This window comes from Pseudorca crassidens, chromosome X (assembly GCF_039906515.1).
Source record: "Pseudorca crassidens isolate mPseCra1 chromosome X, mPseCra1.hap1, whole genome shotgun sequence".
Classification (NCBI taxonomy): domain Eukaryota; kingdom Metazoa; phylum Chordata; class Mammalia; order Artiodactyla; family Delphinidae; genus Pseudorca; species Pseudorca crassidens.
The window spans coordinates 108,020,312-108,045,837 of NC_090317.1; the positions used below are offsets into that span (position 1 = coordinate 108,020,312).

The window sequence follows — 25,526 nt, forward strand, 5'->3', positions numbered from 1 at the left end:
TCATGTATTGGACTCTCTTTTGTTTTATTTTAAAGAAACATTGTAACACACTTCAAAATATATATTATCAGCTAAGGCAGATCCACTAAAACTAAATGATATCATGCTTTGCATAAGATTTACATTAAGTATAACATGACCATGATATGCAGAAAAACAAGATACAAAGCAGGGATCAATTATTGCTCAGAGAAAATGCCCACCTTCGTTGCTTTACTGAGAGTTTAACTTGGGTGCTAAGAATTGCTCTTTGGCCATAGCCAAAGTAAATAGCTATAGTGTAACACTATTTAAAGCAATGTTATGCATAAATATATCTTGTCAACAGACTTCTTGTTAAAACCTAAAATGCATTTTAATACATATTATTTTTAACTATGGGATATGCAGCTCTATGATTCAACCAAAATTTCATATATAATCAAATTTTGCTTTATACTTTATTTCCCCAAATCAATGTCACAGGTAGAGCTATTTAAATTAGAGGTATTCATAATATTCAACTGAATGTAAACTTTCATTAACTTCCTTTTGGATATCAAGAAATAATTATTCCTCCTTTTTGCATAAAGAAAAGGAGATTTTTTTGGAGAAAATGAATGTACAAAAATATAATAGCCCTGGGTAGCATTTACGAGAAAACAATTCTATTACTGATTGTACAAAATAGCCTCACTTACATGATTTTACCATTTGGGACCCAGTTTCCAGTCTCTAGGAGACTGTTTTCCAATCACCTCTTCTAGACAGTGTTTTAGTAACCTAGCGTTTCTAGAAAGGGGAAAGATGTGCTTACCAAGAATTAGCTCTACACTCCAAAGAATAAAGACTAGAAGTTCATTCTATTTTCTTTACAGAATAGATATTTTTTCATTATTTTCAGTATGTTTTAATTCCTTTGTCTCAGTACCTACTCCTTGAAAAGCTACTTCAGTATAGATTAAGAGCAAAAAAGAAATAATAAAATATTCAACATTTATTGTAAAGAAAACCCAAGTACAGATAGTTATGTTTTTCACTGTTCCATTAAACAGGGAGGTAAAGTGATAAAAGTGTTAATTTTCTATACGAAGACCTATTATACACAACAAAGCTGAAAACAAAACTAGTGCAAATCATACATGTGTACATCATAGGTACGTAATACATGATTAAATGTGTGTTTACTATTCAAGTGTACCATGTATTGCTATTGTCAGTTATTTACTGGGTCTAATATCTATCAAAGGCATTACCAAAGAGCATCTTACTTATTTAACTAAATTTCCTTTCAAGCTGAATAATTACTATCCATCAAATGAATTTCATGAAATCAGATTTTGTTTTTAAGTCAAACTATATCATATCATAATTTCAAGATTTCAAGGTGATTATTGTAAGATGAAGGTGACTACCACAAAACAATTTTCATATACGGGAAAACTATTTTAAGTGAATCAATGAACAAATGGAAATCTCTTTAAAGTATCTGATATCCTTTTCTTACTTTTATATATATGTTTCATAAAAATGATTGTACAGGGACTTCCCTGGTGGTCCAGAGGTTAAGACTGCACACTTCCACTGCAGGGGATGCGGGTTCGATCCCTGGTCAGGGAATTAAGATCCCGCTTGCCATGCAGTAGGACAAAAATTAAAAAAAAAAAAAGAAAAAAAGATTGTACAAAGAATGTCACCAAGAAGAATCTCTCTTAATAAGATGAGAATAATGTCTTCAACTGCCTAAAGTATTGGTCTTGATTCCCCCCCTTTTTTGTGTTGGAACCACTTTGAGAGAAGTATTCAATAACATAAAACAGGGAACGAATACAATATTTAACATGACATCATTTAACATGACAAAATGATGCATATTTGGATATAATTCTATGTTTTGCAAGTTGATTTCATATGTATTAGCTTGCCTCATTCAATTCTTGCAAAAATGCTATGAAATAAACAAGGCAAACTTTACCATCACCATTTTATACACGAGGAAAGTGATATTTTGAAGGTTGTGGTGATTAAAATAAAGTCATGTGACTAGTGAGCTGTAGATTCGTGATTTCAGACAGTGTTCTGAACCTTGTTCTCATGCCCTTCTACCTTAGCAACCAGGTATGGGAATGAGTCCATGCAATGCATCTCACATAATTATTCAATTATTGTATCTGAAATTTTGTTATATTCAAGTTCATGAGAACACGTATATCAGGTTCATAGAGTGATAAATGAAAAGAAAAGTAATTCTTCTAATTTGGAGCAAGACAGGAAGACAGAGGTAGATTTCATATATTCCATTTCAACATTCTAGGAAGTGTTTCCAAAAATTATACCGCTACAAAATATAAGCATAATTTTCTGAAACTGTAAACTCATTATTTCAAGAACTTTCAAAAGCTAACATTTCTATAATCCCCTAAGCCTATTTTCTTTAACCTTTCATATGCATTTCAGGGCAACATGATTTGAAAGCAAGGAGGAATAAATTTCACCTATAGGAATCCACTTAGCATTTGGTTAAGCACTTCCTTCATTGCAAAGATTTGAAAAAAAATCAATATGCAGCACAAAAAATGAAACTTAAAATGTTAGTTTCATTACTTGCAAATGAAATATTGAAGACTGTGCTTACCTGTAACAGTTAGTTCAGTAGTTCTTCTCACAACAAAGCCTCCATATTTTAATTCACACGTATAATTTCCAATGTCGTCTTCTCTGACTTCTCTTATAAGCAGGGTATCTCTTTTGAATACAATACTTGGCCTCCATGTTTTTGTCCTACATTCCTACGTGAAGAAGACAAAATTTTTATAGTACATATAGTAACTTAAAGTATTTAAAATAACTAAACTAAAAGCTTCTAAAGTTAGATTTTAAAAGAGCTAGAGTTGTGAATTAATGCTACAGATTTTCAAAACTTCTCCACATCTCTGGGAAATCAGGTACCTCAATTTGAAAAAAGCACTTTTAGCAAGAGTCACTTTATTAACGTCTAACTTTAGTGTCTCTAAATCATATATGTATTGATTATTAGATATAAGAAAATGACATTTATTAAGATTAATCCTGACATCATTTTTAGAAGCAAATAGTCTGCATTTGATGATTATGAAATTAACTACTTTGATACTGATAATATAAAATATAAAATGAATTTTTTAGTGGAAAGCAGAAAAACTAATTCTATAGAGAAAAATGCTTTAGTTCAGTATTTTAAATCTTTTAAGGCTGCATTTAGAAATAATTCAATCTTTTCATAGCATATATATTCTACAGTCCCTGGAAGAAAGGGCCATTATTTATATGCAAGGTCTTTATAGTCTCACAGTCTACCAAATTATGGTCTCTGCTCTAAGCTTTGGATTATAATGATGTTGGCTCAGGAGATTTCTGTTTTTGCCAAACAGAAGTCCATTTTCTCTAGCCATATTCGAAATCAGTGGAATGAGGATAAAATAACTTTAAACCTTTTAACACTAGTCAGAGGTAATATTATTTTGTTAAAAATTTATTGCCAGATCAAATTTATGCAGACCATTATTTTGATTATGTGTCTCAATGCCTGTGTATAATTGGAGGACAATTATCTGGTTATTTCAGTCCAAAATATACACTTAATATCCTCATATTAGTTGCATAAACTGTCATAGTTGCATAAATTATACACTAAATGTATGCAATACATATTACCTTGACTATGGAAAAATAATCTGAATTGTTACAAAACTTCTAAATTCCACATATACTGCATCTCCACCCATCACTTCACTAATGATGGTCTTTATAGCGTAAGGTCACAATGACTGGGGAGATGGTGGAAGCATGACTAAAGGACCAATATGAGGCCAGCCATTTAAAAAACTGAGTGTGTGACTCTGTGTGTGTGTGTGTTTGTGTGTGTGTGTGGCCTCTAATGTTTCAGCAAATTTTGAGATACTATTTGCAAAAAGTGAGAAAAAGTGCATGACTCTTAAGATCAACTTATTGGCAAACAACAAGGAAATTGCACATTTAGAAGCTGAATGTACACATATGAGTATTAGAAAAATATCTGTACTTGAAGATCTTGTGTCAAACGCCCCTAATACCTCTCCCCTTTGAGGAAATCATCAGGGCTTGCTTAGAATCCTCCTGTGGAGGCAAACCACAGAAAATCAGGGTGAGAAATATATAATTAAAAAACTTTAAAAGTAAATAAAGCTCACATGTACAGGAACAGAAATAGTGGGGCTAATATTTAAGGGCTATTTAATACTGTCTAATACAGAAATCCGAGGGAAAAGTAGAAAAATATTTCAACAGTTCCCTTGATGTTCTGAATACTCCATTGCTTACTGTCAAGAATAAAAAGAAAGTCATTCAAAGAAGGGCATTACTAATTTTGGAAAAATCCTTTAAAAATTGTTAAAGATGTACTTCCTGTTTCATTTCTAACAAGTTTTGAATTCGTTATCAGTCCTGAGGGCTCATATTCTGTATACTGACATTTGTGAATCTAGTTACTAAAAGATCCAGCTTCCTAAATTCCTATTTCCAGTTAGTTGGACAAAGCAAAAGTTTACACTAGGTATCTTTAAATCATGGAAAACATATTCCAGACAAATGTTCATAACATCTATATTGTATTTTCTTGGGTATGTTCAATAACAAAAGCATCTTTTAGATATAAATAAGTTGAAGAACATGTTCAAATCTTGAAATTCAGTCAAAGTCAATGATGTGACAGGAAGAACAGCGTCTGATTATTCTGCTTAAGCCTAAAGTTGCTTCTGGTTTTTGAAAAGAAGTTAATCTAACACTATTTTTATAATCGTAAACATTTTCATCGGATTTTTAAAAACATGTATGCTTTTATACAAAAGGGATTAGGATATGCACAAAGATACTTCCATTAAACAGAATATTTCAATAAAACTAGTACACCATTTTATCACAGAAGCAAGTCAATCCTTTTTCTCCTTGTTTGGGGACATTTTGGACTGCTTATATGAAGAGTTTGAAATGAATGCTTAATGCATTTTAGTTCCTGAAATTATCAACACAGATTATAATAGACTTGATAGGATTATCAGCATAAACTAGATATAAACATTAACATAGTAGCTTATTACAATGTACTAAAAATACAAATATTGACTTGGATTATCAAAGCCCCTGGTTTAAAAACTTATAATGACCAGCACAACTTGCTGTAGTGTCTTAGGAAGGCAGAACTGAACTATATAACACCCATTTAAATGTTTTTATCCAACTTGCCCTAGAATAAGGTACACATTAATCTATTTATAAGTGATAAAATCATTCATAGTCCATACCTTATACCATAGGATTTCAGGTTCTCTGGATGGTAGTAAAAAATCTTCTATGTCACGGCACGAAATTTCCTTGCTTTTGCTAAGTTCAGCTTTATCAAAGTACTTCATCTTGGAATTGTAGCACAGTCCAGTGTCATTTTCACCCACTGTCAGTGAGATGGATACTTTCATACAGTAAGTGGAGTTTCTGTAATGAAGCAGAATAAATATGGTGGCCTGGTGTGAACAAAAAGCAACTGTTGTCAAGGCAGTGTATTTACTTCACTCAAAAAGGGAGAGAGGAAGAGAGGGATAAAAACTCTACTGATAATTAATGTATGGTATCATGGCTTATTCCACAGGGCTCTATCTTGTCACCCAGCTAAACAATGCTTGGTTCTGTTAAACCATTTGTATATTTTTCATATGCTAGAAAAAAATTTTATATTATATAAAAGTTTGGTTTGAAAAACTGTTTAATAGACATTTTTATTTAGATTTTATCTAGGAAAATAAAATAAAGGAAGATTTAGGTCAAGAAACAAGTCAAGCCTGGTCATAATATGCTAAAATTGGTAAATTCATACTCAGCCATAAAAAAGAATGAAATAATGCCATTTGCAGCGACACGGATGGACCTAGAGATTGTCATACTGAGTGAAGTGAGTCACACAGAGAAAGACAAATATCATATGATATCACATATGCAGAATCTAAAAAAAAAATGGCACAAATGAACTTATTTACAAAACAGAAATAGAGAAAGTCTGGTCGCAGTCAGCTGTGTCTGCGCCGGACCTGAGCTGGGATCTAATACAAAAGAAGCCATCTATGGACTATTGGAGAGGGCTGTGCCTCACCAAAAGATAAAGAAACAGAAGGCTGGAGAGTCTCCACTGCTAGTTTAATGACCCAAGAAAGCAGAATTTTGAGCTGGAAGTTTTCCTAATAGGAACCACCCTTGGGGAGACCCTTAAGATGGCGAAGGAGTAAGAGGCAGAGATCACCTTCCTCCCCACAAATACATCAGAATTACATCTACATGTAGAACAACTCCTAAAGAACACCTACTGAACGCTGGAAGCAAACCTCAGACCTCCCAAAAGGCAAGAAACTACCCACGTACCTGGGTAGGGCAAAAGAAAAAAGAGACAAAAGAATAGGGATGGGACCTGCACCAGTGGGAGGGAGCTGTGAAGGAGGAAACGTTTCCACACACTAAAAGCCCCTTCGCAGGCAGACACTGTGGGTGGTGGAGGGGGGAAGCTTCGGAGCCACGGAGGAGAGCGCAGCCACAGGGGTGCGGAGGGCAAAGCGGAGAGATTCCCGCACAGAGGATCAGTGCCGACCAGCACTCACCAGCCCGAGGGGTTTGTCTGCTCACCCGCGGGAGCGGGCGGGGGCTGGGAGTTGAGGCTCGGGCTTCGGAGGGTCGGATCCCAGGGAGAGGACTGGGGTTGGCTGCGTGCACACAGCCTGAAGGGGCTAGTGCGCCACAGCTAGCCGGGACAGAGTCCGGCAAAAAGTCTGGAGCTGCTGAAGACACAAGAGACTTTTTCTTCCCTCTTTGTTTCCTGGTGCGCGAGGAGAGGGGATTCAGATTCAGAGCGCCACTTAAAGGAGCTCCAGAGACAGGCGCGAGCCGTGGCTATCAGCGCGGATCCCAGAGACGGGCATGAGACGCTAAGGCTGCTGCTGCTGCCACCAAGAAGCCTGTGTGCAACCACAGCTCACTCTCCACACCTCCCATCCCGGGAGCCTGTGCAGCCCGCTGCTGCCAGAGTCCCGTGATCCAGGGACAACTTCCCCGGGAGAATACACAGTGCACCTAAGGCTGTTGCAAAGTCACTCATGCTGGCCTCTGCCGCCGCAGGCTCGCCCTGCTTTCTGTACCTGCACCTCGTGCCCCGCCCCCAGCCTGAGTGAGCCAGAGCTCCCTAATCAGCTGCTCCTTTAACCCCGTCCTGTCTGGACGGGAACACACGCCCTCAGGCGACCTACACGCAGAGGCGGGGCTAAATCCAAAACTGAACCACAGAAACTGTGCGAACAAAGAAGAGAAAGGGAAATCTCTCCCAGCAGCCTCAGGAGCAGTGGATTAAATCTCCACAATCAACTTGATGTACCCTGCACCTGTGGAATACCTGAATAGACAACGAATCATCCCAAATTGAGGCAGTGGACTTTGGGAGCAACTGTAGACTTGGGGTTTGCTTTCTGCATCTAATTTGTTTCTGGGTTTATGTTTATCTTCGTTTAGTATTTAGAGTTTATTATCATTGGTAGATTTGTTTATTGATTTGGCTGCTCTCTTCCTTTATTTTTATATATAGATATATATACTTACTTCCTTTTTCTCTTTTTGTGAGTGCATATGTGTATGCTTCTTTGTGTGATTTTGTCTGTATAGCTTTGCTTTTACCATTTGTCCTAGGGTTCTGTCTGTCCATACTTTTTTTCTTTTTTTAATTACTTTTTAATTTTTTTATTTTAAATATATATTTTTTTAATTTTTTATTTTAATAACTTTATTTTATTTTACTTTTTTCTTTCGTTCCTTTTTTTCTCCCTTTTCTTCTGAGCCATGTGCCTGACAGGGTCTTGGTGCTCCAGCTGGGTGTCAGGCCTGTGCCTCTGAGGTGGGAGAGTTGAGTTCAGGACATTGGTCCACCAGAGACGTCCTGGCTCCACACAATATCAAACAGCAAAAGCTCTCCCAGAGATCTCCATCTCAACACTAAGAACCAGCTCCACTGAACGAAGAGCAAGCTACAGTGCTGGACGTCCTATGCCAAACAACTAGCAAGACAGGAACACAACCCCACCCATTAGCACAGATGCTGCCTAAAATCATAATAAGGTCACAGACACCCCAAAAAACACCACCAGACGCAATCCTACCCACCAGAAAGACAAGATCCAGCCTCATCCTCCAAAACACAGTCACTACTCCTCTTTACCAGGAAGCCTACACAACCCACTGAACCAACCTTAGGCACTGGGGGCAGACATCAAAAAAAACCGTGAACTACGAACCTGCAGCCTGTAAAAAGGAGACCCCAAACACAGTAAGTAAAACAAAATGAGAAGACAGAGAAACCCACAGCAGATGAAGGAGCAAGGTAAAAACCGACCAGACTAAACAAATGAAGAGGAAATAGGCAGTCTACCCAAAAAAGAATTCAGAGTAATGATAGTAAATATTAACAAACTCTCGGAAATAGAATGGAGAAAATACAAGAAATGTTTAACAAGGACCTACAAGAACTAAAGACCAAACAATGATGAACAAGACAATAAATGAAATTTAAAATTCTGTAAAAGAACTGAATAGGACAGTAACTGAGGCAAAAGAATGGGTAAGTGACCTGGAAGATAAAATAGTGGAAATAACTACTGCAGAGCAGAATGTAGAAATAAGAATGAAAAGAATCGAGGACAGTCTCAGAGACTTCTGGGACAAAATTAAATATACCAACATTTCAATTATAGGGGTCCCAGAAGAAGAAGAGAAAAAGAAAGGGACTGAGAAAATATTTGAAGAGATTATAATTGAAAACTTCCCTAATATGGTAAAGGAAATAGTCAATCAAGCCCACTGGGAAGCACAGAGAGTCCCGTACAGGATAAATCCAAGGAGAAACATGCCAAGACACATATTAATCACACTATCAAAAATTAAATACAAAGAAAAAGTATTAAAAGCAGCAAGGGAAAAGCAACAAATAACATATAAGGGAATCCCCACAAAGTTAACAGCTGATCTTTCAGCAGAAACTCTGCAAGCCAGAAAAGAGTGTCAGGACATGTTTAAGTGATGAAAGGGAAAAACCTACAAACAAGATTACTCTACCCAGCAAAGATCTCATTCAGATTCAATGAAAAAATTAAAACCTTTACAGACAAGCAAAAGCTAAGAGAATTCAGCACCACCAAACCAGCTTTACAACAAATGCTAAAGGAACTTCTCTAGGCAGGAAACACAAGAGAAGGAACTTCTCTAGGCAGGAAACAACAAGAGAAGGAAAAGACCTACAATAACAAACCCAAAACAATTAAGAAAATGGTAATAGGAACATACATATCAATAATAACTTAAATGTAAATGGATTAAATGCTTCAACCAAAAGACAGAGACTGGCTGAATGGATACAAAAACAAGACCCATATATATGCTGTCTACAAGAGACACACTTCAGACCTAGGGACACATACAGACTGAAAGTGAGGGGATCGAAAAAGATATTCCATGCAAATGGAAATTAAAAGAAAGCTGGGGTAGCAATTCTCATATCAGACAAAATAGACTTTAAAACAAAGACTATTAGAAGAGACAAAGAAGGACACTACATAATGATGGGTGGATCAATCCAAGAAGAAGATATAACAATTGTAAATATTTATGCACCCAACATAGGAGCACTTCAATACATAAGGCAAATGCTAACACCCATAAAAGGGGAAATTGACACTAACACAATCACAGTAGGGGACTTGAACAGCCCACTTTCACCAACAGACTGATCATCCAAAATGAAAATAAATAAGGAAACACAAGCTTTAAATAATACATTAAACAAGATGGACTTAATTGATATTTATAGAATATTCCATCCAAAAACAACAGAATACACTTTCTTCTCAAGTGCTCATGGAAAATTCTCCAGGATCGATCATATCTTGGGTCACAAATCAAGCCTTGGTAAATTTAAGAAAACTGATATGGTATCAAGTGTCTTTTCCGACCACAACGCTATGAGACTAGATATCAATTACAGGAAAAAACCTGTAAGAAATACAAACACATGGAGGCTAAACAACACACTACTAAATAACCAAGAGATCACTGAAGAAATAAAAAATACCTAGAAACAAATGACAATGAAAATACAATGACCCAAAACTTGTGGGATACAGCAAAAGCAGTTCTAAGAGGGAAGTTTATAGCAATACAATCCTACCTCAAGGAACAAGAAACATCTCAAATAAACAACCTAATCTTACACCTAAAGCAATTAGAGAAAGAAGAACAAAAAACCCCAAAGCTAGCAGAAGGAAAGAAATCATAAAGATCAGATCAGAAATAAATGAAAAAGAAATGAAGGAAACAGTAGCAAAGATCAATAAAACTAAAAGCTGGTTCTTTGAGAAGATAAACAAAATTGATAAACCATTAGCCAGGCTCATCAACAAAAAAAGAGAGAAGACTCAAATCAATAGAAGTAGAAAAGAAAAAGGAGAAGAAACAACTGACACTGTAGAAATATAAAGGATCATGAGAGATTACTACAAGCAACTAAATGCCAGTTAAATGGACAGCCTGGAAGAAACGGACAAATTCTTAGAAAAGCACAACCTTCTGAGACTGAACCAGGAAGAAACAGAAAATATAAACAGACCAATCACAAGCACTGAAATTGAGACTGTGATTAAAAATCTTCCAACAAAAGCCCAGGACCAGATGGCTTCACAGGCGAATTCTATCAAACATTTAGAGAAGAGCTAACACCTATCCTTCTCAAACTCTTCCAAAATATGACAGCGGGAGGATCACTCCCAAACTCATTCTACGAGGCCACCATCACCCTGATACCAAAACCAGACAAAGATGTCACAAAGAAAGATAACTACAGGCCAATATCACTGGCGAACATAGATTCAAAAATCCTCAACAAAACACTAGCAGACAGAATCCAACAGCACATTAAAAGGATCATACACCATGATCAAGAGAGGTTTATCCCAGGAATGCAAGGATTCTTCAATATATGCAAATCAATCAATGTGACATATGTACCATATTAACAAATTAAAGGATAAAAACCACATGATCTCAATAGATGCAGAAAAAACTTTTGACAAAATTCAACACCCATTTATGATAAAAACCCTCCAGAAAGTAGGCACAGAGGGAACTTTCGTCAACATAATAAAGGCCATATATGTCAAACCCACAGCCAACATTGTTCTCAATGGTAAAAAACTGAAACCATTTCCTCTAAGGTGAGGGACAAGACAAGGTTGCCCACACTCACCACTATTATTCAACATAGTTTTGGAAGTTTTAGCCACAGCAATCAGAGAAGAAAAAGAAATAAAAGGAATCCAAATCGAAAAAGAAGAAGTAAAGCTGTCACTGTTTGCAGATGACATGATACTACACATAGAGAATCCCAAAGATGCTACCAGAAAACTACTAGAGCTAATCAATGAATTTGGTAAAGTAGCAGGATACAAAATTAACGCACAGAAATCTCTTGCATTCCTATACACTAATCATGAACAATCTGAAAGAGAAATTAAGGAAACACTCCCATTTACCACTGCAACAAAAAGAATAAAATACATAGGAATAAACCTACCTAAGGAGACAGAAGACACTGATGAAAGAAATTAAAAATAATACAAACAGATGGAGAGATACACCATATTCCTGGATTGAAAGAATCAATAATGAGAAAATGACTCCACTACCCAAAGCAATCTACAGATTCAATGCAATCCCTATCAAACTACCACTGGCATTTTCACAGAACTAGAACAAAAAATTTCACAATTTGTATGGAAACACAAAAGACCCCAAATAGCCAAAGCAATCTTGAGCAAGAAAAACGGAGCTGGAGGAATCAGGCTCCCGGACTTCAGACTATACTATAAAGCTAAAGTAATCAAGATAGTATAGTACTGGCACAAAAACAGAAATATAGATCAATGGAACAGGACAGAAAGCCCAGAGATACACCGATTCACATAAGGTCACCTTATTTTTGATAAAGGAGTCAAGACTACACAATGGAGAAAAGACAGCCTCTTCAATAAGTCGTTCTGGGAAAACGGACAGCTACATGTAAAAGATTGAAATTAGAACACTCCCTAACACCGTACACATAAATAAACTCAAAATGGATTAAAGAGCTAAATGTAAGGCCAGACACTATAAAAGTCTTACAGGAAAACACAGGCAGAACACTCTATAACATACATCACAGCAAGATCCTTTTTGACCCACCTCCTAGAGAAACGGAAATAAAAACAAAATAAGCAAGTGGGACCTAATGAAAATTAAAGTCTTTTGCACATCAAAGGAAACCATGCACCAGACAAAAAGACAACTCTCAGATTGGGAGAATATATTTGCAAATGAAGCAACTGACAAAGGATTAATCTCCAAAATATACAAGCAGCTCATGCAGCTCAATATGAAGAAAACAAACAACCCAATCAAAAAATCGGCAGAAGATCTAAATAGACATTTCTCCAAAAAGGACATATAAATGGCTAAGAAGCACGTGAAAAGCTGCTGAACATCACTAATTATTAGGGAGATGCAAATCAAAACTACTATGAGGTATCCCCTCACACCGGTCAGAATGGCCATCATCAGAAAATCTACAAACAACAAATGCTGGAGAGGGTGTGGAGAAAAGGGAACCCTCTTGCACTGTTGGTGGGAATGTAAATTGATACAGCCACTATGGAGAACAGTATGGAGGTTCCTTAAAAACTAAGAATAGAACTACCGTATGATCCAGCAATCCCACTACTGGGCATATACCCTGAGAAAACCATAATTCAAAAAGAGTCATGTACCAAAATGTTCATTGCAGCTCTATTTACAATAGCCAGGATATGGAAGCAACCTAAGTGTCCAGCGACAGATGAATGGGTAAAGAAGATGTGGCACATATGTACACTGGAGTATTACTCAGCCATAAAAAGAGACGAAACTGAGTTATTTGTAGTGAAGTGGATGGACCTAGAGTCTGACATACAGAGTGAAGTCAGAAAGAGAAAAACAAATACCGTATGCTAACACATATATATGGAATCTAGAACAACAAAAAAAAAAGGTTCTCAAGAACCTAGGGGCAGGACAAGAATAAAGATGCAGACGTAGAGAATGGACTTGATGACACGGGGAGGGGGAAGGGTAAGCTGGGATGAAGTGAGAGAGTGGCATGGACATATATTGAGTACCAAATGTAAAATAGATGGCTAGTGGGAAGCAGCCGCATAGCACAGGGAGATCAGCTCCGTGTCTAGTGACCACCTAGAGGGGTGGGATAGGTAGTGTGAGAGGGAGACGCAAGAGGGAGGGGATATGGGGATATATGTATACTTATAGCTGATTCACTTTGTTATAAGGCAGAAACTAACACACCATTGTAAAGCAATTATACTCCAATAAAGATGTTATGAAAAAGTAAAAAACCAAAAAACAGAAATAGAGTCGTAGGTCTAGAAAACAAACTTATGGTTACCAAGGGGGAAACGGGGGTAAAGGATAAATTTGGAGATTGGGACTGGCATATACGTACTACTATATATAAAATAGATAACTAATAAGAATCTACTGTATAGAACAGGGAACTCTACACAATACTCTGTAATGACATATATGGGAAAACAATCTAAAAAAGAGTGGATAGGGACTTCGTTGGCGGTGCAGTGGTTAAGACTCTGTGCTTCCAATGCAGGGTGCACAGGTTCAATTCCTGGTCAGGGAACTAAGATCCTGCGTGCCACGCGGTGTGCCAAAAAGTAAAAATTAAAAAAAACAAAAATAAAGAGTGGATATACGTATAACTGATGCACTTTGCTGTACAGCAGGAACTACCACAACATTGTAAATCAACTATACTCCAATACAAATTAGTTTAAAATAAAATTGGTAAACTGAACAAAGAAGGAGAAAAATGTAACTGACCTATTAAGCATAATGGAAGAATATGAGAAGCGCATTCTGCGGACCTCTGATTTACAACCAGTCAGTCAGAAGTGGAGGTAAATTTGTGGACTAGCAATTGGCATCTGAATTGTGTGTGTCGCGGGTGGGGGCAGTCATGCAGAACTGAGCCCTTAACCTGTAGGATCTGATGCTAAGTCCAGGTAAACAGTGTCCGAAATGAACTTAATTGTAGGATATCCAGCAGGTTGAAGAATTGCTTGGTGTGGGAAAAACCCCACATAACTGGCATGAGAAGTCTTGAGAGTAAAGGAGAAAAACAGAGTTTTCCATTACTGTTAGTTATTCAACTTTATATTGGGTAACAAAGAAAATGTCCACAAAATTAGAATTTAGGGCTACTGATTGTAGATTTCTCTAGCTTCATATAATATGTACATTACAAGTATATCTAAAATAGTTAATAGGTGAAACCATCAACCATTAAACAGTCAATTAGTAGCCTGAAAAATATCCTGAGAGAATGTGCTTAGGGATTTTGCTAGAATGATGAGACCTATTTCCTGCCCCCAGTCCCTCACACTCCAGAAGTGATACACAAGTAAATAGTTAAAATTCAAGGTGAGGGGCTTCCCTGGTGGCGCAGTGGTTGAGAGTCCACCTGCCGATGCAGGGGACACTGGTTCATGCCCCGGTCCAGGAGGATCCCATATGCCGCGGAGCGGCTGGGCCCGTGAGCCATGGCCGCTGAGCCTGCGCGTCCGGAGCCTGTGCTCCGCAACGGGAGAGGCCACAACAGTGAGAGGCCCGCGTTCCGCAAAAAAAAAAAAAAAAAAAAAAAAAAAATTCAAGGTGGTAAGTACTACAAAGGGGTATGTACCACACAGTAGTGTCAAAGAAAGAAACGAAGTCCTCATAAATTGTGATATCTGAGTATCTTAAAGTGTGAGTAAGAATTTAACAATTTTAAGAAAGGTTATTTCAGAGAATAGTATGCACAAAGGCTTGAAGGCATGACACAGCTTGGCATGTTTGAGTAATTGCAAATAATTTGGTGTGGCTGGGTTATAAAATAGTGATAAAGGAACAGCAGGAACTGAGACTGGAGATGCGGGCAGGAGCCAGACTGAAAGTCCTGTAAAGCCACCGTAAGGACTTTGGACTTTATGCTGGGAAATGACGACAATTGGATTTTGGAAAGATTTTTCTGACTGTAGTGAGAAAAATGGATTGGATTGGATTGCAAGGAGGACTAAGTACAGTGAGACAAATTAGAAAGCAACTGCATTCATTCAGGGAAAAAAAAAAGGCAACTCCAACAAAGGCAATGCCCAGCGAGATAGGAAGGAGAGATCATGTTCAAAATATATTAAAGATATAGAATAATGTGACAGTGAAGGAGTGAAGGAAAGAGAGAGGCATACAAGATGATAAAGAATTTTTTCAGATGAGTATATGAAAGGTAGAGTCAATCTTTTAGCATGTAAGATACTGAAAAAGAAACAGCTTTGAGAGAAAGCAAAGTGTGTTAAATTTTAGCTTGAGCTTCACACTCAAGAGGGAAAAAAAAATCCTCTTTGGGGCTGCCAGCAATATTGCTCATGCATTATTTATTAATTTAACTCCAGTACAGACTGGAGCATGCTCTTCTCCGGCTCATTTTAAGATAATTTTTTTCAGAAAAAAATAACTAAGTTATTAGCTATCTTAGGATGCATTCAAATGTGTCTTAAGAAAATATTCAAAGTTTTAGAAAAATACTGATATTTGTAGAACACGTTAGAATTCTTAAAGAACAGACTTTTCTAGGAAGTAAATCAGTGAATTCTAATCTTGAACCTTCCACATTAATCTTCTAAATTCAAAAATCTTAGGTTTTCTTTCTATTCAAACTTACACTGTTGTCGATTTCCCCACACCTCCTTGTATCAAATACCAGGCCTTTTTTTCTACAGGCAGTTGGGTTAAGAGTAAGATCTCTAAAGCCCAACTGCAGAGTTTCAGATTCCAGCCCAATCACTCATTACTTTTGAAATTAGGAAAAGTTACTTGACTCCTTAGGCTTCCATTTCCTCATTTGTACAAGGAGAAAATAATACTACAGACCTCATAGGTTACTGTGGGAATCAAGCATGTTAAAACACAGTGTCAGTCTTTTAGTGAGCACTCAGTAAGTATTAGAGCTTATCAGCAGTACTGCGTCCCTTTTTCCTACTTCCTTTATATTTCTCTTTTGCAGTAGGGCTAAACAGTGTTTGTTTACAAGGCAGGTTAGATAGGCAATATCACCATGACGATGCCTTCAGTTCTGTGGTGTTTAATGACTGTGAAGCATAAGAATCCAGATAAGTCCTGGGATACCTGACTGCGTTGGACAAGAATGAGAAGTTTATGAAAAATACGACTCTTTACCTCAGCCACCCCCTCTTGCTCTACTATAAATGCAACTGACCCCTAATTTTCAGAAAGTGGCTCCAGATGAGCACCCTTAGATGTTATTCTCCTGTCTTTTATTCCCTAGCTTTGTGAGGTGACTGCTGATTTACTACTGTCTGGTAATGTCTGGAATTCCAGACTCCCCAGGATAGCACTACTTTCAAATTACTTTCCATGTTTTAATACTTGTTTACTGTTTCTGTTCATCAGGAGGTGATTTAAAAAGCTAAAAATAAAGCAGCATCCAATGAATGCTACAGTCCTATTTACTGAGAAGAGTTAACAGGAAGCAAGCAACCTGTGACACGTTAATAAACATATGATCGCCCTGGGGGAAATTAGACACTCTCAAAGTGAAGAGTCCCATCCACCATCATTAAATTTGCAGCATGACTGCTATGGCACTGTGGCTCTCTGCAGTCGGGAAAATACAGTGGAATGGGGTAAACGGGGAAAGAATGCTCCTCCAGGATTTACGGTAAAAATCATCAGCACATATCTACTCAGCTTCTATTGTTTTAAAAGATGAGCTGCAATCTAGGCAAAAGTTAAATCATGACTGCTGGTTCCAATGTTTATAAAATGGGTAGAGAGAGACAGGATATTACAGGTATGTGGACAAAACAGTTGTTCATAATTGAGAGTCAATACTCATCTTTTCCAGTGAAGAAATGATATTAATGTGAAATTTTTTCAAAACCTAGTTTTCTCTGGCAAGGGTAACCCTGCAGGACACACCAAGTACACAAAATGTATTGTACAAACAGTTTAGAGAGAGTTAATTCTGTCAGCCTCCTGAGGTTACAGCAAAGGGACCCAAAGCCTAAAGAAGTCAATTATTTATTTTTTTTGAAGTCAATGATTTGTCTAAGTTCTACTAATTGGTGGCAGAAATGGGATTAGAACATGTATCTCCTAACTTCTAATTCATTGGTCTCTTCTGTATACTACTGAAGATAAGTAGTGCTGGGTTAGCACACATAAACTATATATACATTGTTTAAAACAAAAGAAAGTTACCTACTCTTAGCCCTGATTTTATATTATTTTATATTCTAGAATAGATGCCTACTGGAGAAAGGCAGAACACGCCCTAACTTAGATTTCTTTGAAAAGTTAGGTCCTTAAGCTCCCAAACATCTAATAAAGAATAAGATGGAGCAAGCAGCAGGTATTAAAGAAATATCATGGCTTCTTCAGCTCTTTCTACTACACACTTTCTACATATATATATACATACTTGTAAAAGAAATGGCTTCTGAAAGGACTGGCTTAGGGCCCTGTCTTATAAGGAAGAAGGAAATCTAGCCTTAAGTCCAGTGCAAATACTGGGGATTAACAAATATTTTGGAACATAATCAAGAAGTAAATCTATGACACAAAAAATAAAGTTAGAATACTTTCTGTAAGTAGTCTCTGGAAGTCAGTACAGTGTATCGAAGTTCTCCATAGGTTCCTTAGTGGTGTGTTACTTTGAAAAAGTGAAAGATTCTGAACTGGCATGCATGGGAGCTACCAGAGATTTTATAATTTATCTTTTGAAGGATGACAACATCACGCAGCTACAGATCGAGGTGTGGAAATTTGGGTAGTGCAGGCAGGGGGTAAGAAAGAAAAATATATGGGGGAAGAGAAATTTTGTATATTGCCTGATTAGCTATAGAGTAAAATAAAAGCCATGTTATGCCATACCTAAGGGTAGCACAGTTTCAATCATTCTGTAATCACACCCCCTATGAATGATAATCCATAGTATTCAGTGTTTCTCTCCACTCTAACAGAATTACCAGTAACATGACTGTTAAATATGTCCTCTAACGGCGGCGCCACGAAACACTTGACCTGTATATTATGTTAATTTCCTGGTCCCTAGGGGAAATAATAACATTTCCATAATGTTTGGAAATCTCTTCCCACTTAGGAAGTGCTGAGAAAGACAGGGATTTGATCAATGTTTTTTAAGGATTAAGTTGTTTTAGGCTTCTATGTTTTACATGGTTTACTCTAACATTCACTGGTCTTTTTTCAAGTCATAATCTTTTGTACATAATTTTTTTGTGTGAAAACAAAAGCACAGAGTATTCTTGAAGTGTTACAAACGCTTGGGCACTGAAAAGCAGCACAGAGGGATGGAAGATCTGAAAGTTCAGTTACTCCACTGTTTGGAAGGTGACTACTTAACCATAAATTTGACTGTACTGTTTAATCATTCATTGTGAAAATAAAATGTTGGGAATCACAAATGTCAGGGTTAGGGCTTCCCTGGTGGCGCAGTGGTTGAGAGTCCGCCTGCCGTTGCAGGGGACACGGGTTCGTGCCCCGGTCCGGGAAGATCCCACATGCCACGGAGCAGCTGGGCCCGTGAGCTGTGGCCGCTGAGCCTGCGCGTCCGGAGCCTGTGCTCCACAACGGGAGAGGCCACAACGGTGAGAGGCCCGCGTATGGCAAAAAAAAAAAAAAAAACAAGTCAGGGTTAGATTGTGGAGGGAACCTCTTACAGTTTGTTAAGCCTTAAACATACTTTGATAGTTTATTTCTAATCTTAAAGCCTTCCAATTTTTCTATCTGTAATTTTTTTCTATCAGTCCTTATGGTGATGCCTGAAGCTATGTGTGTGGCCCCTCTATCTTATCTTCCTTACACACACTATGCTTCCAGCTACTGACACTAAATGTGAAATTTGTTTGGATTAGGTTTTCTTTTCAGAAGAGCTCTGGAGGACCTATTGATTTAACTGTGGTTGAAATCAGTGCTTCTGAAAAGATTATAGTAAGAACACTGAGCAATTGATAAGACCTAAAAATGCCAATTTATTGTCTTGTTTGAAATTCTTTAATAATTTAACCTGTAAGTTGAACTTCATCCTCAATCTTCTGCTAACTATAAATTCAAAATAATTATCTCCCACTTTTTGACAGAAAATGAATAATATGATTTTATCATTTTAATTTTTCTAGCCTAGTATTCCTGGAATATTAGACTTGAGGAGGCCTCAGTGTATGAAATTCTAGTCTAGTATTTCTCCACCTGAGTTATTCTTGGGCACGAGAACTTTCAAACTTCACCACTACAGACCCCAAGGTCTCCTTCTAGACCTCTTCTGGAGTGAAAGAAAGAGAGATTAAACAAACAAACAAACAAACAAACAAACATGGCACTGAAGGAAACTGAGGCTCAGGAAGTGGTCTCAAGGTCATATAAATGACAAATTTCTTCAGAGAAGCTATGGCTGACCTCCTCTATCACCATCTATCTTATTTCTGTTTATTTTCTTCATAACAATCTCAATTTGTAATTACCTGTTTTCCCTTATTTTGCTGCCTCCGCTGTAAATATGTATTCTTCTCATAAGAGGTAAAATGAGAGAGTTAGCTGTATGCTGTTTGAATTCTTAAAGGCATATATTTTTAACAAGGTAAAATTCACGCAACATAAAATTAACTGTTTGAAAGTGCACAGTGAAGTGTCATTTACTACATCCATAATGTTGTGCAGCCATCACCTCTATCTTATTCTAAGACATTTTCATCATTCCAAAAGGAAATCCATACCCATTAGCAATTACTAGCCATTTCTCCATCCCCATAGCCCCTGACAACCACCAATCTGCTTTCTGTCTTTATGGATTTGCTTACTTGGAATATTTCATATAAAAGAAATCGTACAATATGTGGACTTTTGTGTCTGGTTTCTTTCACTTAGCATAATATGTTCAAGGTTCATTCCTGCTACCGTATGTATCTGTACTTCATTCCTTTTTTTGGCTTAATAATAGCCTATTGTATGGATATATCATATTTAGTTTCTTGGTATATAAGCTGATGAACATTTGGGTTTGTTTCCACATTTTGGCTATTAAGAATAATGCTGCTATGAACATTCACCTACAAGTATTTGTTTGCGTGTCTTCCTTCAGTACTTTTGGGTGCATACTTAGAAGTGGAAATGTTGAGTCATATGGTTATTCTATGCTTAACTTTTAAATGATTCAGGCACTTTTCAAAAAATAATCTCTTATACTCTTTCTCCCTTTCTGAACACTCCAGTTTCTTCTGACACATGGAGAATAATCCATTATAAGAATTTATTCAGTGATGGCCAATGGAGCATAAGGACTTAAGAAGCCTAACGATTTCCCTAAGTGTCTTGTACAGTGCCAGGCATATAACAGGGACTCTCAATAAACATTTGTTAAATGAATGCATGAATGAATGAACTATTAGTTAATGGCTACGAAGTTCTGATTTACATTTATTTTTTTGCTTAATCCCTCTAAACAACCCTCACCTACATCCTACTGCACTACTTTTCCCTCCTCTCCCTGTATGCTTCTTCGACATAGCACACACTTCTTGACAGTGGATGTAGTAAGCAAATGTCTCTTCCAGGCCAGGCAAAAACTATAACACAGCTATAAAGACTTCCTGGCAATGAATAGCTACTTGCAACCACCTGATTATCTCTTCCCACCCTGCATACAACAGACCTTCTTTTCAGCGTAGTTGACCTTCTTGATTTGAAAGATATCCCACTACTGGGCATATACCCTGAGAAAACCATAATTCTAAAAGAGTCATGTACCACAATGTTCACTGAAGCTCTATTTACAATAGCCAGGACATGGAAGCAACCTAAATGTCCATCAACAGAGGAATGGATAAAGAAGATGTGGTACATATATACAATGGAATACTACTCAGCCATAAAAAGGAACAAATTGGGTCATTTGTAGAGACGTGGATGGACCTAGAGACTGTCATATGGAGTGAAGTAAGTCAGAAAGAGAAAAATAGATATCGTATATTAACACATATATGTGGAATCTGAAAAAATTGGTATAGACGATCTTATTTACAAAGCAGAAATAGAGACACAGATGTAGAGAACAAACGTATGGATACCAAGGGGGAAAGAGGGGGTGGGATGAATTGGGAGATGGGGATTGACATATACACACTATTGATACTACGTATAAAATAGATAACTAATGAGAACTACTTTATAGCACAGGGAACTGTATTCAATGCTCTGTGGTGACCTAACTAGGAAGGAAATCCAAGGAAGATTTACGTATACATATATCTCCTCTTTGCTGTACAGTAGAAACTAACACAACATTGTAAAGCAACTATACTCCAAAAAAATTAAAAACAAAAAACCCAATACTGTATTGTATACTTGAAAGTTGCTAAGAGAGTAGATCCTACATGTTCTCACAAGAGAAAAAAAAGAAAAGAAGTTAAATATGTGAAGTGATGGATGTGTTAACTAATCATACTGTGGTAATTATTTCACAGTCTGTCTGTATATCAAACTCTCATGTTGTACACCTTAAACTAACACAATGCTATGTGTCAACTGTATCTCAATAAACCTGGAAGAAAATAAAAAAGATAAATAAATTTTTAAAAAAAGAAACATAAAGGAAAGATAAGGGAACAGAAGAATAAATGTGTGAGCCACATTTGTGTCAGTTGCAAATCACTTTTTTCTCTCCAAGCATCACACAGGCAGTTTTTTCTAACGTGATTATAATAGTTCTTGTACTATTAAATCTTGCTCCTAGAATGCTGTGGAAAAGTGGTGAACCAGGATCCAGACACATGGTTAATCCTGCACCCCACCTCTCATTTTACAATGAAAATTCCAGGGAAACTTCCAATAGAGTAAAAGAAAGTCTACACTGATCTTTAAAGAAGACAGAGAACTACCAGAGTTTGCTGAAATTTACCCATGTACAAATAGATTTTTCAGTTATACCAATTTTCTGAAATTTAAAAACATATCAATACTTTTTCCGCTACTGTGTGTAAACCAAATCTTGACAATGTCAGCAAATAGCTGCTATAAATCAGTGATTTTTTTTCTACGAATACTTCTCTAAATATTTTTGGAATATAATAATGGCATATGTTTTATTCATTTTTACTTTGCAGGTCAGTATTTCCTGATTATAGCTTTGCTCTCCTTGACTTCAAAATAAAAATATAAGTGATAAGTAAAATTAACTGTGAAGATGGTAAATAAACTTAGTGATAATGGGCATTTATATTGTATACTTAACTACATATAGGAGACAAAAACTGAATCTATTCCATAAAGTCGACCAAGGTGCATATTTCCAGACTCTGGAGACTGGTGTAATTTTGAAGACACAGTGTTTACTGAAATTCGCAGTCAGAGTTCTCATGTAGAGTGACTTCTTTGAACTTAGCATATTTAGAAAGTGGCCCAACTCCTACAGACACAAAGAAGATAGAACAGTGTATCTTTATCCGGGAAAACTATTCCTCACTCAAGAAAGGTTTGGGGGAAATGGAAACGGAAGCTAGATAGTCTCCTTGAAGAAGAGATTGCAGCCACCTTCCTGAATTTACATGTTCATAGCACCGAGTGCTCCAATTTGAAGATAACATGTGAGATCTTGCCTGCTTTTCCATCGCTTTCTAATGTCATATTTTTCAAGTCTTTCCCCTCCTTTTCCGTTGTTATGGTTTGAGGCAGTTTCATTCTATGTAAATTCAGCATATTGCCTCTTAAACTTCTCATAGCAAAGGCAAGTCATTTCACAGAAACAAAACAAAACCATTAAGCCCAACAGGGGACACTCAACATAATACAGGAATTAATATATTAACTATCATTTATTAGAAGAGTGAATTAAATATCATTTATTGAGCATTTAAAATGCATTCATTCAGTCAATACATATTTATTGAGCAAAGACTATATGCTTGGCCCAGCTGGGGATAAAGGAGTGAATATACAAAATATTTGGTTTTATGACACTTATATTCTACTGAGAGGAAATGGTGGGGGAAAGAACACTGCACAAAAAGCTTTATACAATACTACTTCACACCCATTATGATAACTATTAAAAAAAAAGGAAAACACGTTTTGGCGAATATATGAAGTTGGAACCCTTGTGCATTACTGGTGGGAATGTAAAATAGTGCAGCTGCTATGGAAAAACAGTTTGGAGGTTCTTCAAAAAGTTAAACAAAGAATTACCATATGATCCAGCAATGCCACTCCTAGTTATATACTTAAAAGAATTGAAAGCAGAGATGTATACAGATACTTGTACAACAATGTTCATAACAGCATTACTCACAATAGCCAAAAGGTGCAAACAACTCAAATGTCCACCAAAAGATGAAGAAATAAACAAAACATGGTATATACATACAATATCATTTGGACTTTAAAAGAATGAAATTCTGATACTTGTTACAACATGGAAGAAGCCTGAAAACATTATGCTAAGTGAAATAAGTCAAGACACAAAAGGACAAATATTGTATGACTCCATTTATATAATATACCTAGAATAGGAAAATTCCTAGAGATAAAATTAGAATAGCAGTTACCCTGTGCTGCGGTGGGGAGGAAGGAATGGGCAATTACTGCTTAATGGGTACAGAGTTTCTGTCTGGGATGATGAAAAATATCTAGAAATGGATAGTGGTGATGATTGAGCAACACTGTGAATGTAATTAATGCCGCTAAATTGTACAATTAAAAATAGTTAAAATGGTAAATTTTGTTATGTATATTTTACCACAATAAAGAATTAAATTTTACATTTTATATGGGAGAATATTATGATATGTGAATTATATCTCAATAAAGCTATCGTTTTTAAAAATCTTTATATGCATTATCTCATTTAATCTCCCTCTATATAATCTCATTTAACCCTCACTTTAAATACCAACTCTCCGTTGTGTCCTGTATTTCTATCTCCAGCTCTCACCTCTATCTGAACTCTAGATTTATATATCCAGTTGCCTATTTATCATACTCAATTGAAATCTAAAAAATTTATTTAGATCTAACATGACCCACAAATAAATCTTTACTTCTGCCGTCAAATCTACTCTCACCCTAGTCTCCCCTGTCTCACTGATAAACACACCATTCACCTAGTTGCTCAAGCAAAATAGCTAGAAGCCCTTTGAAACATTAGTCTTATCCCAATGGAACTACTGTGATGCCAGTGAGGGGGTGCTCAAAAATTAAGGTAAATATTATCTCAATGCAATTTTGAATAAAATCAATGAATACAAAAAATCCATGAAAATAAAGGCTTATAATTCTTTAGTATACCACTCTATTTTATATCTATCCTATCAATTATCACTAATTGATATTTTCCTGATTTTATTTCTTTATATAGGTATATATTTTCCCTTCCATACAGTGTAAGTACCATGGGAAAGGAAGTCTTATCTGCTTGTTTACCACTTTATCCCATAAATATGCCCTCCATTTCCCAGGCTCTCCTGCCAACTGACTTCCAGGTTGGATTTTTCTGAGAGGATCTGTTGTTTCAGTTTCTTCTTCAGTTTGCTAACACCACTTCCTTCCTTTCTTCTTCCCTTCAGACACAGGGGTGGTTGCTAACCCCTGGACTGCCTATGTCCCACCATTTCAGTTCTTCTAACATATTTATAACCCATTTACCACATTAAATTCTCCCTACTGAACTGCTTATAAAGAATTTGCTTTAGCTGACTAGATCCTGGCCTATACAGTGGTTTAGGAAACAAATATCCGAGTGCTTAATCTACATTATACGTAAATTCCTACAAGTCTCCCAGGAGGTTAAAAAAAAAAAGAGGTAAACAAATTATATTTCTACATTTGCAAATATTACATATAACACTCTTTAAACATGGTACATTTAATAAATTAAGCTGCTTTTGCATTTTCCTATCTATGATGAAAGTCTTTTATTTCTATATCGAAAACAAAAATGGGGGGGAGAACAGAATTAAACTGTGAGTTAATTTAATTTAAAGGCAGAATTAGATGTTTTTGGGAAGAGACTTTTTTATTCTATATAATTTATGCACATTTCACAGTTGGTTTCTTTTCAATACTTTTTAGGCAATTTTAGTATCAATTCCAGTCAACTGCAATTTTTAGATTTTTCTGACTAGAAAGAAGAGCCATCAATCTGAATCACCTACAATTCACTTAAAGAACAAATGGTTTAAATAGGCCATTTTCAGAGAAAAGAAAATGGGCTAATGATTTGTATATCTTCATAAATATAAACATGGTAGAACGTGACAATTATACTACGGATTCTTGTCAACAAAGAATACAGGAATAAAATA

At 36.5% G+C, this 25,526-nt stretch overlaps 1 protein-coding gene across 1 annotated transcript in view; it reads right to left on the reverse strand.

The window, feature by feature from the left end:
• Positions 1 to 25,526, reverse strand: part of IL1RAPL1 (interleukin 1 receptor accessory protein like 1) — a 1,336,730-nt gene that overhangs the window by 567,830 nt on the left and 743,374 nt on the right. The window contains exons 4-5 of the mRNA XM_067722926.1: positions 5,298 to 5,484; positions 2,615 to 2,768 (exon numbers count right to left, since the gene is read on the reverse strand). Of these exons, the coding sequence (XP_067579027.1) occupies positions 2,615 to 2,768; positions 5,298 to 5,484 (341 nt within the window). The remainder of the gene's footprint in view (positions 1 to 2,614; positions 2,769 to 5,297; positions 5,485 to 25,526) is intronic.